The 13,448-nt window shown below is 43.0% G+C and overlaps 1 protein-coding gene across 3 annotated transcripts in view; it reads left to right on the top strand.

Moving 5' to 3' along the window:
* BEND7 (BEN domain containing 7) overlaps window positions 1-13,448 on the top strand; it is a 46,579-nt gene that overhangs the window by 29,209 nt on the left and 3,922 nt on the right. For 2 of the 3 annotated variants that reach the window (XM_086886553.1, XM_086886556.1), the window contains 2 exons: window positions 2,617-2,736; window positions 10,708-10,758. In XM_086886553.1, the coding sequence (XP_086742679.1) occupies window positions 2,617-2,736; window positions 10,708-10,758 (171 nt within the window). The remainder of the gene's footprint in view (window positions 1-2,616; window positions 2,737-10,707; window positions 10,759-13,448) is intronic. The other variant, XM_086886554.1, reaches the window with a different exon arrangement.

Below are 13,448 nucleotides of genomic sequence, written 5' to 3'. Positions count from 1 at the left end.
ATTCTTCTGCAACAGTATGATTAGCCAGGGATTCACTCATTTGACTTTGGGTATTCAGTGTCACTTGTTTTATCAGTTGCAGTGTTTCTCCTGGGCAATCAGCTTCTCTTGTGAGTCTTTCACTCAGAATTGGGGAAAAAAAAAAAGGTGAAAAAAATAAAACTAGTCAGAAGCAGTTATTTTTCCTTTGTGTTGTTGACGAGAAATTCGGCCAGTGAAATCCTTCCCTGCAGAAATCAATGAGCTGTGTTCAGATATAAGTGTGATGTGTCCCTCGGGGATCCATAGTGGGACCAGTACAATTTAATATTTTCAGCAATGACACAGGCACTGGTTTCTAGGGCACCCTCTGCAGGTTTGCAGATGACACCAGGCTGAGTGGTGTGGTTGGTTGACAAGAGGGAAGGGATGCCATCCAGGACCTTGCAGGCTGAAGGAGTGAGTCCATGTGAACCTCCTGATGTTCAACAAGACCAAGCGCAAGGTCCTGGATCTGGGTCAGGGCAATCTCCATTATCAGTATAGACTGGTGGATGAAGTCCTTCTCCTGCAGAGAAGGACTTGGGGTACTGATAGACAAAAACTTAGATATGAGCCAACAATGTCATAGCTCAGAAGGTCAGCTGTGTCCCAGGTGCTATCACAAGAACTGTGGGCATGATTTTGTGCCTCTGCTCCACTGTGATGAGACCCCACCTACGGCTCTGCATCAGGATGGTCAGAGGGCTGGAACACCTCTCTATGAGGACAGGCTGAGAGACTGATGTGGTTCAGCCTGAAGAAGAGAAAGCTCTAAGGAGACCTTATTGTGGTCTTTTAATATATAAAAGGGGCTTGTAAGAAAGATGAGAATGAATATTTTACCAAAACCTGTAGTGACAGGACAAGGGGGCAGTAGCTTTAAATTGAAAGAGGGTACATTTAGTTGGACATTAGAAAGCCTTTTTTTTTTTTATGTTGATGGTGGTGAGACATTGGAACAGTTTGCCCAGAGAAGCTGTGGGTGCTCCATCCCTGAAAGTGTTTAAGATCAGCTTGGACAGGGTGTTGAGCAATCTGATGAAGTGCAAGATGTCCCTACTCATGTCAGTGGGGTTGGACTAGATGATCTCTAAAGTCCCCTTTAAGTTCAAACTAGTCTATGTTTCTATGACAGAGGGTTTGTCAATACCTTACAGCTTGGGTGGACTAGAATGGGCAGGTCCCAATTCTCCTGCTTCCTTGCTATTGCATTCCTGTTCCTTTTTGCTCACACTGTTATTTCTCTGACCACACATTGAGCAGTTGCCTGTTTTAAGTAAACAGGAGTCGCAAGTCATTGATCAGATTCCTGTTGTGTCAGCTACCATATGGATTCAGAAGGGAAAGATTATTTCTGCCTTCACAAAGTTGATGTTTGTTGCAAATCAAACACTGTGAATGTGTAGGGATGTATTGACTGCTGTGGGCAGCCCTCAGAGTTGGTCTGATGTCCTTGTAGATCAGACTGCACAGGAAAGTGTTGCTAATGTCTGCCTTGCCATGGTTTTGTGAACTTTTAACATGGAAAGAGTTTGGGGCGGGGGGAAGATTGCCTTTGCTTCCCTTGTACTTAGCAGGTAGTGCCACTTCAAAAGTGTGTGTATAAAAATACTGAAATTGTCATTGTTTTGTTATACATTTCCCATCTGTGTAATATTTATTCTTAAGGATTACAAATCCCTTGAGCTGGGACCAGCTTTCTCTCTTTGTTTGCCAGTCATAATTGGACATTGGGCTCTGAGACCTCTGACCAAGTTTACAATAGCAATACTATCAGCAAGAATATTTTTTCTATTTCTGCACTTGTTTATTTTTTGCACACCTCTCAGCTGCATGATGAAAATCAATTGCATCAGTTTCACTCCATTTATAATTCCGTATTTTTGGTATAACACTGTTAGGTTTGTTGTAAATATGGATTTAAATATAATGTTGACCCTCTCTGTACCTTTTTTACAAAATACAAAATCGGACCTGTAGGATATTTCTTTTCTTCTCTGTAATGGTGCTGCACTCTTTTTTTATTTTTTTTTTCTTTTATTTTCCCCTTTCTTTAGTAGGTCTATACAAATTCTATTCCATCTGGTTTGGCAGTATAAAAATTCTGGAGATTTCCACAGTGGTAGGACTTTACTCTTTCATCACTTTGCCTGCAGCCTTAGGAATCTAACCAAGAGGCCACCAAATGACCAGATCTTCAGCTCTCTACCTGTACCATATGGAAGGCAGCATTTACAAGTGCCTGCCACATCTGAGACTTTGTTCTAAGTACACTGTTATTTTTCTGTGATCATTTTGTGTGAAATTCATGCAGACATCAGGTGTAGAACATTTCATTGGGACTGGCTTTTATACATAGTATATAAATGTATACATAATGATGCCATTCCTGTGATATTTATGCAGCCAAGTCACTTCTGAATTATGAACTTGTGAAATGCTGAGTTGGACTTTATTCTCACAATCCTACATTTAGCAACTAAATTTCTTTTTGATAATTGAATAATTTCATATATTTTGATTAAAATCCTCTCCCATCTCCTTTTCTCCATTTTTGGTGGCATGTTTCAAAAAGGTGGTATCTTTTTATTTCAGTCTTTACAGAAAAATACTGCACTGCTAACCGTGTGGATAAACTTCCTGGTCCTAGGGACTGGGTCCAGATTCTTCAGGATCAAATTAAACTTGCAAGAAGACGATTAAAAAGAGGCTCAGGTATGTATAAAAATATGAGGAACAACATGTGAGTGTAAGATTAAAAGCTTAGAGCCTTTGTATCCACAGAAGTATTTTTCCTGTTGATTGTAGAGTTATACTTGTTCATTCTATGAAAATTAGAACTCCAACACTTTAGCAGGTTTCTGTGGGTTTGGAGTGGTGGCAAGTTTAGGAGCTGTCTCTACAGACAAGTTATGTTTGAGTCTTTCTCAAATGTTATCTGCTTTCCTTTAGCATCCAAACTCTTCTTTCCAGAAATTAGATGATCCATCCAGGGTTGCAGGTAGAAGTTTTTTAATTCTGTTATTTAGTCTGACAAGCCACTCACTGTCCAGTTAAGACATAACCCAGCTGACCTTTCCCTCTAAACTGTATGTGTCTGGAAGAATAGATGAGTCTTGTCACATTCCTTGTGAAAGAATCAGCAAAAGAACCCCAAAAGAAAACCCAGCCACCCACCCTGGTTGTGCCAGCAAGTCTCTGCAATACGTGGGAGGCAGCTTGCCAGCAGTGACAGGTAATCTAGGCAGGGTTTTGCAGCAAAGCTGCTCAGCTTGGGCTGGGATAACCTGGATGCTTGGGACCAGCTTGCAGCAAGCTCAGTGCTGAGCTCTCCCCTTGACAGCGTGCAGCTCCTGAGCCCTCAGCTCCAGCCATGAACGTGCAGCCTGGAAATCTCCAGTAGGATTCTTGGGAAAGCAATGCTGCTGATTAAGAGACATGCAACTACCTTATAAACCATACCTAGTCTCCTTCCCATCTTCATCCCTCCAGTTCTACAAGGGGCTTTCTCCATACATGACTTCACTTCTCTTTCTCATCCTGCAGTTTTCTTAAGGCTCTCTCAGGGCTGCATTTCTTGCCTGTCTCTTCCTGGGCATATCTGACGCTGTTGTCTGGGGCACTTCACTTGTGCCACCTGCTTAAACACAGTCTTACTGTGTTTAGCTGCCTGCCTTTTCCCCTCTTCCCTTCTGCCCATCACCACAATTAAGTGCCTGTTAGCATCCATGGGATGGGAAACCTGAGGGCTCCGCTGGGGATGCTCACCCCGTGGTCCCTGGTGGTGAGCAAGACCGCAGGAAATGTCCTCTCCATCTCCCTGTCTCATAGAGCCAACCTTTTCCATCCAAAGCCACATCTCTGAAACACACACTTAGGCTGGCATCTGAAATCATTCTCCACAACGTTATTAATGCCAGGAGGGAAAAGCATAAGACGGAGGAAAATGAGAAACACCCAGAGACAGAAATAACGCAGGGGGAGGACAAAAGTACAGATTATTCAGTAGCATAAGCTTCCCAGGGTAGAGAAACAAACCAGCACTGGCCTGAAAAAGGGTTTCTTGTGTGTTGGGGGGAGGGAGGACAGAGGGATACAAGATAATCTTGTTAAAGGCAGTGTCAGATTACTGGTGTTGTACAACAGGATTGCTTTCTGCCCCTTCCAAGGCTGCCTTTCAGCCTCCCCAGGACAGGAGGGTGGAAGTGGGATGTCAGGCTACAATAAGGTGAAGGGGGCAGTGCAGGATGTGGGGAGCAGAGGATCCTTGGGTTGTCTGCAAAAGATCCCTCAGGAAGGAGGATTGACCTAATTTTGTTTTGATTTTTATTTTCTTTCATCCTTTTTATTTGCTTTTCTTCTTGCCTCTGCAGGATATTAATTAAAATGACAATGACATTCAGCTTTTGCTTTTCAAATGGGGCCACCTCTATCCCTGGTCCTTGCTCAGGATGGGAGAATCTAAGCAGAGGATATTGTGTCTAAGCTAGTAAGACCATGAAGGAAAATAAGTGAAGCTGGGTAGTGTGCCAGAATCAGATAGGCTCCCGTGTCTGTGCTGCAGAGGGAAGGTCACTTGTTCACCTGTATGTGGATGCATAGTGAGCAGCAGTATACCTAGCAGCCCCTCAAGTTTATTTGTTGAAAAAAAAAAAACTGCACAGTACCTAGACTGGTAGAAAAGCTCTTTTTTTGTGCTGTTTACTGGCCAATCCCTGAAGTGCCCCAGTTTCTCTCTAATGTGGCCACAGGCAGACATGCTGTTTTCAGTGTGTCAGGAGTGACTGAACACACACACCAGTGTGGCCATTTGCACCTTTCCAGCCACTGCTGTCTCCTCTGGTGGCTATAGCTAACCCAGCCTGACCTTGCACTGAAGCAAAGAAGTTTCCCAGGCCTTTGTGACAGCAAAACAGTAGATGGGAGCAGAGAGGCAGGAGCAGACAGCTGGTTGCAGTAACATCCTCGTGTTGTTTAAATAAGGTTTGTTGGTACTTTTATGCTACAATTGTGAGCTCCTGATATGAGGCATCTAGAGATGACCGCGCAACAGATTTGTCTCTGTTCTACTCCCGTATTTTGTGTCCAGCATTGGCTGTTAGCAGATGCCTGGGGAGGTCTGTAAGACTGAGGGAAGGATGTTGTGGTGTTGGTAGAATAGTCTCTCAGCCCTCAGCAGCTTTATCCTGATATAGAACTGGTGATGTGGAATTATGCACAAATTCTCTATTCATTGTGCAACCATACCAAAATTACGTGTAATTTACAGAGACCAAAACAGGAGGGGAGGGCAAACAAGGAGGGAGAAGCTCTTCCAGGACTTAATGTTGTAAACCTTGGCTTTTAAGTATTTTAAAACTTGCAGCCACTGGGATGTGGGATTCATTGCTGTTCTGGCTGAGCTCTTGAGCTCTTCCAGTCTGCCTGTGGCCAGTGGAGCAGAAGCGGAGCAAATGCCCATTGTCCATACTCCCAGGTCATTCTCTTTTTGGAGTTTTGTCTCCACTTGCTCACTGGAACATGCCAGCTGATCTTCTGGGGACAGACTAAGGGGCCCAAAGAACAAATCTGAGCCAGCATTAATCTAACTTCACCCAGGACTTTCTGAACCAATGTGTCTCCCTGGTGCTTGATCTCATTATTTATCTACAGTTCCTGGTTTGTCGTAATGCACAGGCTTTATATGGAGAAAGCTTAAGAAGATCCATTTATTTCAGAGGTCACATGACAACTTTTTAGTCAGCACTGTGTTGGGCTAAATTTTAACAGTAGAAGTATTTAAGAGAGAAGGGACAGGCTTTTCATCCTGCTTGCCTTCCCCTGAGCCATTCAGTACATCCTCTGATGAGTTTTTAATTTCAAAGCAGACAGTAAGACACTGCATTCATGAGCAGCCCTCTCCACTTTATCCTGTGAAACATTATTTCAGTCTGAAAACATAAATCCTGCTCTATCTTTCAATTACAGTAATAATTTCAGAGAATTCTATCAAACGACCGGGGTGGATCTGCTTTTTGTAGCCCCTTCTATAGGGTGTACTCCCATGAGTGTTTCCAAATTAAATGAAATTATGATCACTAGATCATAGATGCTGCCCAGCTTCAACCTTGTTTACCAAGTTTGGCTCATGTCCTAGAATTAGGGACTGAAAAAGCTCTTTATTTCAAAAGCTAATCAAAAAAGACACTTTAAAATTCTGCTTTCTAGAAAATCGTTCCCCCATGTAGATTTTGAAAGGTTGTTATCCTAAGCCAAATAAAAATTCATTTAGGTTCTGAATCAATGACAATATTATTCATAGCTGGAAATATTCTATTTTTTAATTTATTTCTTTTTCTTCAGCTTTTTCTTAGTTCTTTTAGATTATTGCCTGAGATCTGAGACTTGGGTAGGATTATTTTATTTGTTAGATCTGAGAATAAAGCTGCCGCTGCCATTAAATTTTTATTTGCCTTGTTCAGTCTTTTCAAAATTTCACAAGTTAGCTGTCACAAAGGGGAGAAGAGACGGCGAGGTTAATGTTACAAACAGATGTTATAATTAAAATTAAAGAGTATGATAATATTCTTCAGCCTTGACTGCTGCCCATATCATGCCAACAGCACAGCATAATGGAGCACAGCTTCATGAAGCCAGATCAGTCTTCTTCCAGAAAAGAAGATGAACCGATTTGGTGGACAGGATGGGATGCAAAGTTGCCCTGGAAGGGAAGAAGTCAAAGGAAATGCATGTGCATAGGTTTCCCCTCTTAAAGCAGCATGAATTACAATGCAAATTGCCTCGTAATTTACGGTGCTAGGCTTGCCCCAGCGTGGTCTCTTCACCCTGCAAAAGAGAACACGAGCAGGTGTCTAGTGGCCTTGCCAGTGGCAGCACAGAGGGAGACAGTCAGCCATTATCACAGAGATCTTAAAACGGGTAAAATCAGAGGGAGCTGACTGGCTGTTCCTGTCACCTCTGTGCAGGCTCTGCATTCAAGCCTTTTGATTACTAAACTCTCCATCCATTAATAAGCAGCAGGTCAGGGTTCACACATCTCCCACAGTAAGTTCTTCCTCCCTTTTTATGTTTTGAAGAGCCCATGAGCCATTATTCCATAGCAGCTGTCCATGGGAAAGCTGATGCTGTGGAGGTAATATAGAGTAACAATAATACGTAAATTACAACATGGTGAGATTCCTGGGGCTGTCCTGTGCAGGGCCAGGCATTGGACTTGGATGATCCTTATGGGTCCCTTCCAACTCAGGATATCCTATGATTCTGTTCTAATACTGCCTCAGTACATGAGCTAGGAGCTGTTCCTGCCAAGTGATTACTTTGTATGTAACCCAGAATGCAGGAACCTTTGGATTGCCTAACTCCTTAAAGGAAAATACAGCAGTTTTGGAAAACATGCTGAAAATGTTCAGGCAACATTAATTTAAATAAATTGTGTGCCATGATGCTTCATCCTTGAATTGTTGTTTAAAATTAACATTACTTTGTTGCAGTGTAAAATAGTGGAGAAGAAGTTAAAAATCAGTTTTTCTTTTCTCTCATGTTCTTGTTCAAATTACTGCTTCCAATGTTTTGCATGAGGTTTTATTCTTCTTTCTGTTTTTCTTCAGCCTTTTGATTCCCTGGTTTGTGCTTTTGACACAATATCTACGTACTGCAAGAGATTGGTTTGATTTTTGCTTAGCAATACATACAAGGCCAGGAAGGATGTAGGATGAAGTCCAGAATGTGGTACAGTGTGTTTGTGGCCAGTGTTTTAGATAAAAAACCTGCAGTAATTAAATAGTAACTGTTGTATTCAACTTCCCAGCCCTGAGCACATGTGTACTTCTGTCCAAGGAGGAAAGCAGCAAGTGTACACTTAACAGACAGATATGTACCTCAGAAGCTACACAATTTTGGGGGGAATCTGAGGAAATGACTACCAGGATTATTTTGCAAGAACTGCTGCACTCTAAGCAAAGGACAGAGAAAAGGCTCTGAGTTCCCACAGTGGGCTCTCTTCCTGCTTGCCTTGTCTTGCAAGCTGGCTCAAGACAGTAAGGTTTGGCTGGCAGTCAAATAAAGCTGTGGGTGTGGTTGTCAAAAGCAAACCTTCCTTCCTTCTTGGAATGACATGTAAGAGACTGGTGGTTTATATCCATGTTAGGAGGTCAAGATGTTTGCCATTTCTCTGTGTTGTACTTCACCTGGAGCTGCAGTTACACATCCAGTTTCATAAAACAAATCCTGGCAGCTGCTGAGAAGAGTGAGTAGCTCTCTGGGCATCTGCTGCACTCCCACTCCCTTTCTGGTGCCAGCACAGGCAGTCCTGTGGCCATGTTGTCAGCTTTTAACTGGATCTGATCTTTTGTGACTGTATAAACCTTTGTGCTGGCATGAGGAATGAGGCTGGAACAATTGGTGGAGAGCTGAACTTCATCTATCAGTCTTCTGACAGATTAAAATGGCCAGGCAACTTCTGGTTCTGCCGAGGTGAAGACTCAAGTCCTTATCTTCTGAAAGTTTCTCATTTCCATTTGTTTCTTTCTGTATTATTGCCTTCCTCTGGTGTAACAAGAACACTTAGAAAGATGACCACATCTCTGGAGTTACTTCAGGAATTGCTGCAGAGATTTCTAGAAAAGCTGTCACTACAGTGGGCAGCCCATTGACACCACCCCTGATATTCATAGAGGGAAGGCTCTCCAGTCCATTGCCAGCACTCAGCCTTGGCTTCCCCCATTTTCATAGCTTGGGTCCCTTCTACCCAAAGGGTCAGATGCAGATTTGTCCCTTGAATGCTGGGTTGTTGTGTCACAGAATCACCTGGTGCAGGTAGCTCTTCACAGCACTGCTAGAAATTGGGCTCAGAGTGACACTTACGATTTTTTCAGCTGTGTATATCCCATTGTCTGAGTCTCGGCTTCTCATTGCACCATGCTGTCTCTACCCTTGCACACTCAGGCCTTCCAGCACTGACAGTCTGGTCCAGATTCAAACCACCCTAGGTGTGCCTTCCAAAATTCGAGCTTTTCATAGTGAGCTGCACCAGGCACTGAATTTGTTTCTGCTCAGGATGCCACCTTCTCACAGAAAGCAGAAAAAGGTATCAATTCCAGGCACTGAGTCACTTGCAATGCTGTGCCATGAATTTATCAGTGCTCTGCATTTAAACCTTCTGTGGGAGGAAAGCTGCCTGGTACTAGGGTTTTAGTTTGTTTATGTTTTCTTTGGTTCAGTTAATTTTGTAGAACTGAGAGCATATAGCTAAAAACTAACCTGGCATCCAGGCATGTGAGAGAGATAGCAGTCTCTTGGTCCAGGGATGGATTAGGAGCTGGATTAGACATTATCATCATGAGGGCAACTCAACATCCTCATGTGCAGAGACATGATAAAGATGATGGGGGCAGTAAGCTTAGTTTCAAATGGGAGGTGAACTGAGTTGCTTAATGCATCTGCAGCCTTGGTTTTGATCCATGTGGATATTATGCAGTGAATGGATGTGAGCAAATATATATCCACCACACTGACCTTGTACAATGTAGTTCGTAGGACAAGGGGTGATCATTTTAAACTACAACACAGTTGATTTAGATTAGATATAAGGAAGAATTTTTTACAATGAGGGTGGTGAAACACTGGCACAGGCTGCTCAGAGGTGCTGGATGCCCCATCCCTGGAATTATTCAAGGTCAGAGCTCTGGGCAACCTGATCTAGTTGAAGCTCTCTCCCTGCTGATATAAGGTCCCTTCCAACCCAAACTATTCTGTGATTCAGTGATAATGGGCTTGTCCTGAATGACCACACCTCATTTGCTGAAGTGCCCTCAAAAATCTCATTGTGCTTCAAAGGCCTTAAATCTCATGCTGCAGTGCCAAAATACAAAGGTAATAGGATTTTGAGTAGGGCTTGTGTAGGTTAGGCATGTATTTCCTGTTACACACCTTTGACTTACTCAGGGTTCACATGCACGTCCCAGGTACTGCAGCCTAACAAGTCCCTGCACATCTGCTGAGTGAGACCAGCTATGTCTGTGCATTCCCTTGGCCTCTGGCAAACACAAAATGAACAAATTAGGCTTTTAGCCTCCCTTCACCGTGGGCCAAATTAAGTCAAATGCTTTTGCATAAGATGTGGGTTGAAAGCACGTGTGTGTATATACACATTAATTGCCAGTGTGGTCACATGCTTTTTTAATTACACTGGGCACCCTCCTGCATCTTTGAAGACGCTTTGCCCTAGTAAATCTGTCCCCTCCAAAATGAGTTTGCCTGTGGTCATGGGAAATTTGGGTGCAGAAAAGGGAGTGTTCCTTTCCCTGCAGACATCAGATGACTGTCAGAGGGTGGAGTTCTAGCCTGCAAGGCTCTTTCTCTACGGACCACTTGGGACTTTTCTTGTGACTTTATCAAATGATCACACTCCTTTTATCATACAGATATTCTGAAACCTTAAAAAGAGCAAGTGTTACTCCATCCCATTGCTGGCACAATTGCTTCTTAATACCCAACTCCCTCTTCCAAGTTTGCATTTTTATTATATGAACTTTTCCTCCAAGCAGTGAGTTTTTAACTGAGTACTTGCAAATTGCAGCTGAGGAAAGTAGATAGAAAATGCAAAATCACTTCACAGTCTGTAGCTTTTTAATCGCATTCCCATATTCAGTAAAAGTAATGAGATTTCTTGTTTATATTTGTAATCAGCAGAGGCAACTGACTGTGATGAGAAGCCGGACATTTCTCTACTACAAACAGGTAAAATGCATTAAAATTTTTATCAGTCTCCCATACATGTTTTTGTTTATTTATGGCACAGAAGCACTTTTCAATAATTCTGACTTGCCATGTACAGCTGGGTAATTGCACACAGGACTCTGCCATCTAAAGTTTTGAATGGTCTGTGTTAAAAAACAAATGCATCAGAATCTTACAATTTTCCCCACAATTTCATATTCATAAAACCTCAAGGTCTATGGGAGCAGCTAAGCTAATAACGCCCGTAAGTTACAATTCTTATGCCAGATAGGGACTTGTGCTCATCCCTGATATTTTTGGGAGTATTTTTTATCTCTTAGCAGAGCTATTGGTAGGGACAAACACAATAATTTGTAGCGTCACATCTGTTGAGTTGTTGGAGGTATTAGCCATAATATCTTGGACTCACAGAAGGATTCCAGACATATTTACATGCTAGTTAAGTGTTAGTTTACTTATTCTTGAAGTGCAGCCTGCCTTTAAAGCTTGACAATTGCTGTACAGCAGCTTGGCTGTGCAGCTGAGTAGACTGGGAAATAACATTTTTCCACACTGTTAAATTTGGTGTTGAAATCATCAGTCTCACCAGATTGAGAAAGAAATTTGAAGCACCCTCACATTAAGAGTTGGTCCTTCAGTAGGTGCCATGATGGTAGGAGCTGAGCTGCCATCCTCTGAAAATCCAGTGGGGTCAGAGTCTGAGGAGATGGTCATTTCCCTGCATTTCATAGTCTATAATGTGAGTGAGATGCTGCTTCTTATCCCCAAAGGAGAGAGGATCTTTGACACACAAATAAGGTCATTGATTATAGTGCGGTTTTGTGTTACTTCACTTAACAACAAAGGGTAGTTGGAGATCAGCAATGGAATCCATTGCTGGAAGAGCAGGACAGGGCTGGTACTGGGTTTCTGAGCACATCACACGGTACCTGACAGCTGTGGGGAGGACAGGAGACTACTGGTGACCATCCCAGCATCTGTCTCCTGTGCCAGGACTCCCTAATCTCTCTTGCGTAAGGGCTGGAGAAAGAGCTTTCACACCCCGCTGCTGTGTGCTGGAGCAGCAGCTGCCAGCCGTGGAGCGCTGTCGGAGCACGTGCAGTTACTAAGGAATAGGACCAGCGGAGCAGTTGGGAGGACAAGCAGCTATAGTCTGGTTCTGGCATAGACCCAGGAGGGGCTGGGAGCACGCGCTGCCTGGGAGCTGCCGTCCTACTTTCCTGGCTGGCCGCTGAATAATATTTCTGGGTACGGCTGTGATGAAAGATGCAGGAAGCTCTGCATTGAAAGGTCCCTTCCAAGCGACATCCTGTTGGTTTCTTTTATCAGGGAGGGAAGCAATTCCGCTGCGAGAGGACCCTAATAAAGGTTGTTAATGTGATGTGGTATTATCTTTTCATTGCTCCGGTAATCGCATTAAGGAGCAGAATTAACAGTTTGCTGTACGTTTCTTGGAGCTGTTTCTGTAGTCGCTACTTGGGTTGTACATCAGGGATAGAAATGAATGTGCTGAGATGGTCGTGGTAGAGAAGGTGATTCCCTTTCCACTCCACTGCAGATCACCCTTGAGGTCTGCTTGCTTGTACCCCTTTGAGCATCCATGCATGCAGCTTTCGAGCTCAAGTGCTTGTGTGTGATGTGTACTGCTCCACACTACCTGTGGAAGGATGCCTAAATAAACCACACTGCAGTTTGTATGGGGTGGAGGTGATGCTCACAGGCTGTGAGCCAAGAATTTGACTCACACCCATTATTATGTGTGCCAGTGCCTCTTTATAGGACATATCTGTGTAATATCATACTGTTGTTGGAAGCAGATTATTTAAAGTGATACACAGACAATATAATGACAGTAATTATGAGACAGAGACAAAATATAGATGCTTTCTATCAAGGATTGTAGAAAAAGAGGTGGAATATTATTTTTACAGGGGTCTTTTCCTGTTTTAGTATAGCTGGTTTTACAAAGGGGTGTTTGACAGGTTCTTTAAAGAGAGTCTGCATGCAATTTATTCAGCTGTCTTCTCTGTTTAGCTTGAAAAATCTTTGGGGAAAAGTCTCTCTGACTGTGTGTTTGTGCAGTGCCTCATGTGATGGGCCTTGGTTGCAGATGACAGCTAATATCAGATAAATCATAGCCTCGGGTATTAGGAAAAATTTCTTCCCCAAAAGTATTGTCAAGCACTGGGACAGGCTGTTCAGAGAAGTGGTGGATTTAGTAGTGCAGGATCTTAAGTATCTTTTCCAACCTAAATGATCTTGTAATTCTGTGATCAGTGGTTAACCTGCTGCTTTGGCATAATAAAACCAGAGTTGTGTTGCTTGAAGGGATCTTGCAGAAGACTGGATGGGGAGAAAAGATGGGGTGTGGGAACTATCCGTGAATCTGTTGTTCTCTTGATCTTCAATAACTGAACAAACTGTGAAGTAAAAGCGCCCAGGGAGAATTATTTGAATCAGTGATAAGCATTGGTGCCAAAAAACTTGAATGCCTTTAATCTGCCTTTCCAGCTATGTCAGTCCTGCCTCTGACACTGATGACATTATGAACAAGATCTGGGCATATGTGGACTAGTGATGCTGAAATGTCTCAGTCTGTACGATTTTGGATTATAGCCTCTGTCTGACACTTCATTTGGGACACCTCATTCAGAGGTGTGGTTGCTCTCAACTCTCTCTATCATTGGTGG

The sequence above is a fragment of the Cyanistes caeruleus genome, chromosome 4 (assembly GCF_971803275.1).
Source record: "Cyanistes caeruleus chromosome 4, bCyaCae1.hap1.1, whole genome shotgun sequence".
Lineage (NCBI taxonomy): Eukaryota > Metazoa > Chordata > Aves > Passeriformes > Paridae > Cyanistes > Cyanistes caeruleus.
The sequence above is the reverse complement of the archived record's forward strand: the minus strand, read 5'-3'. Positions and strand labels throughout refer to the sequence as shown.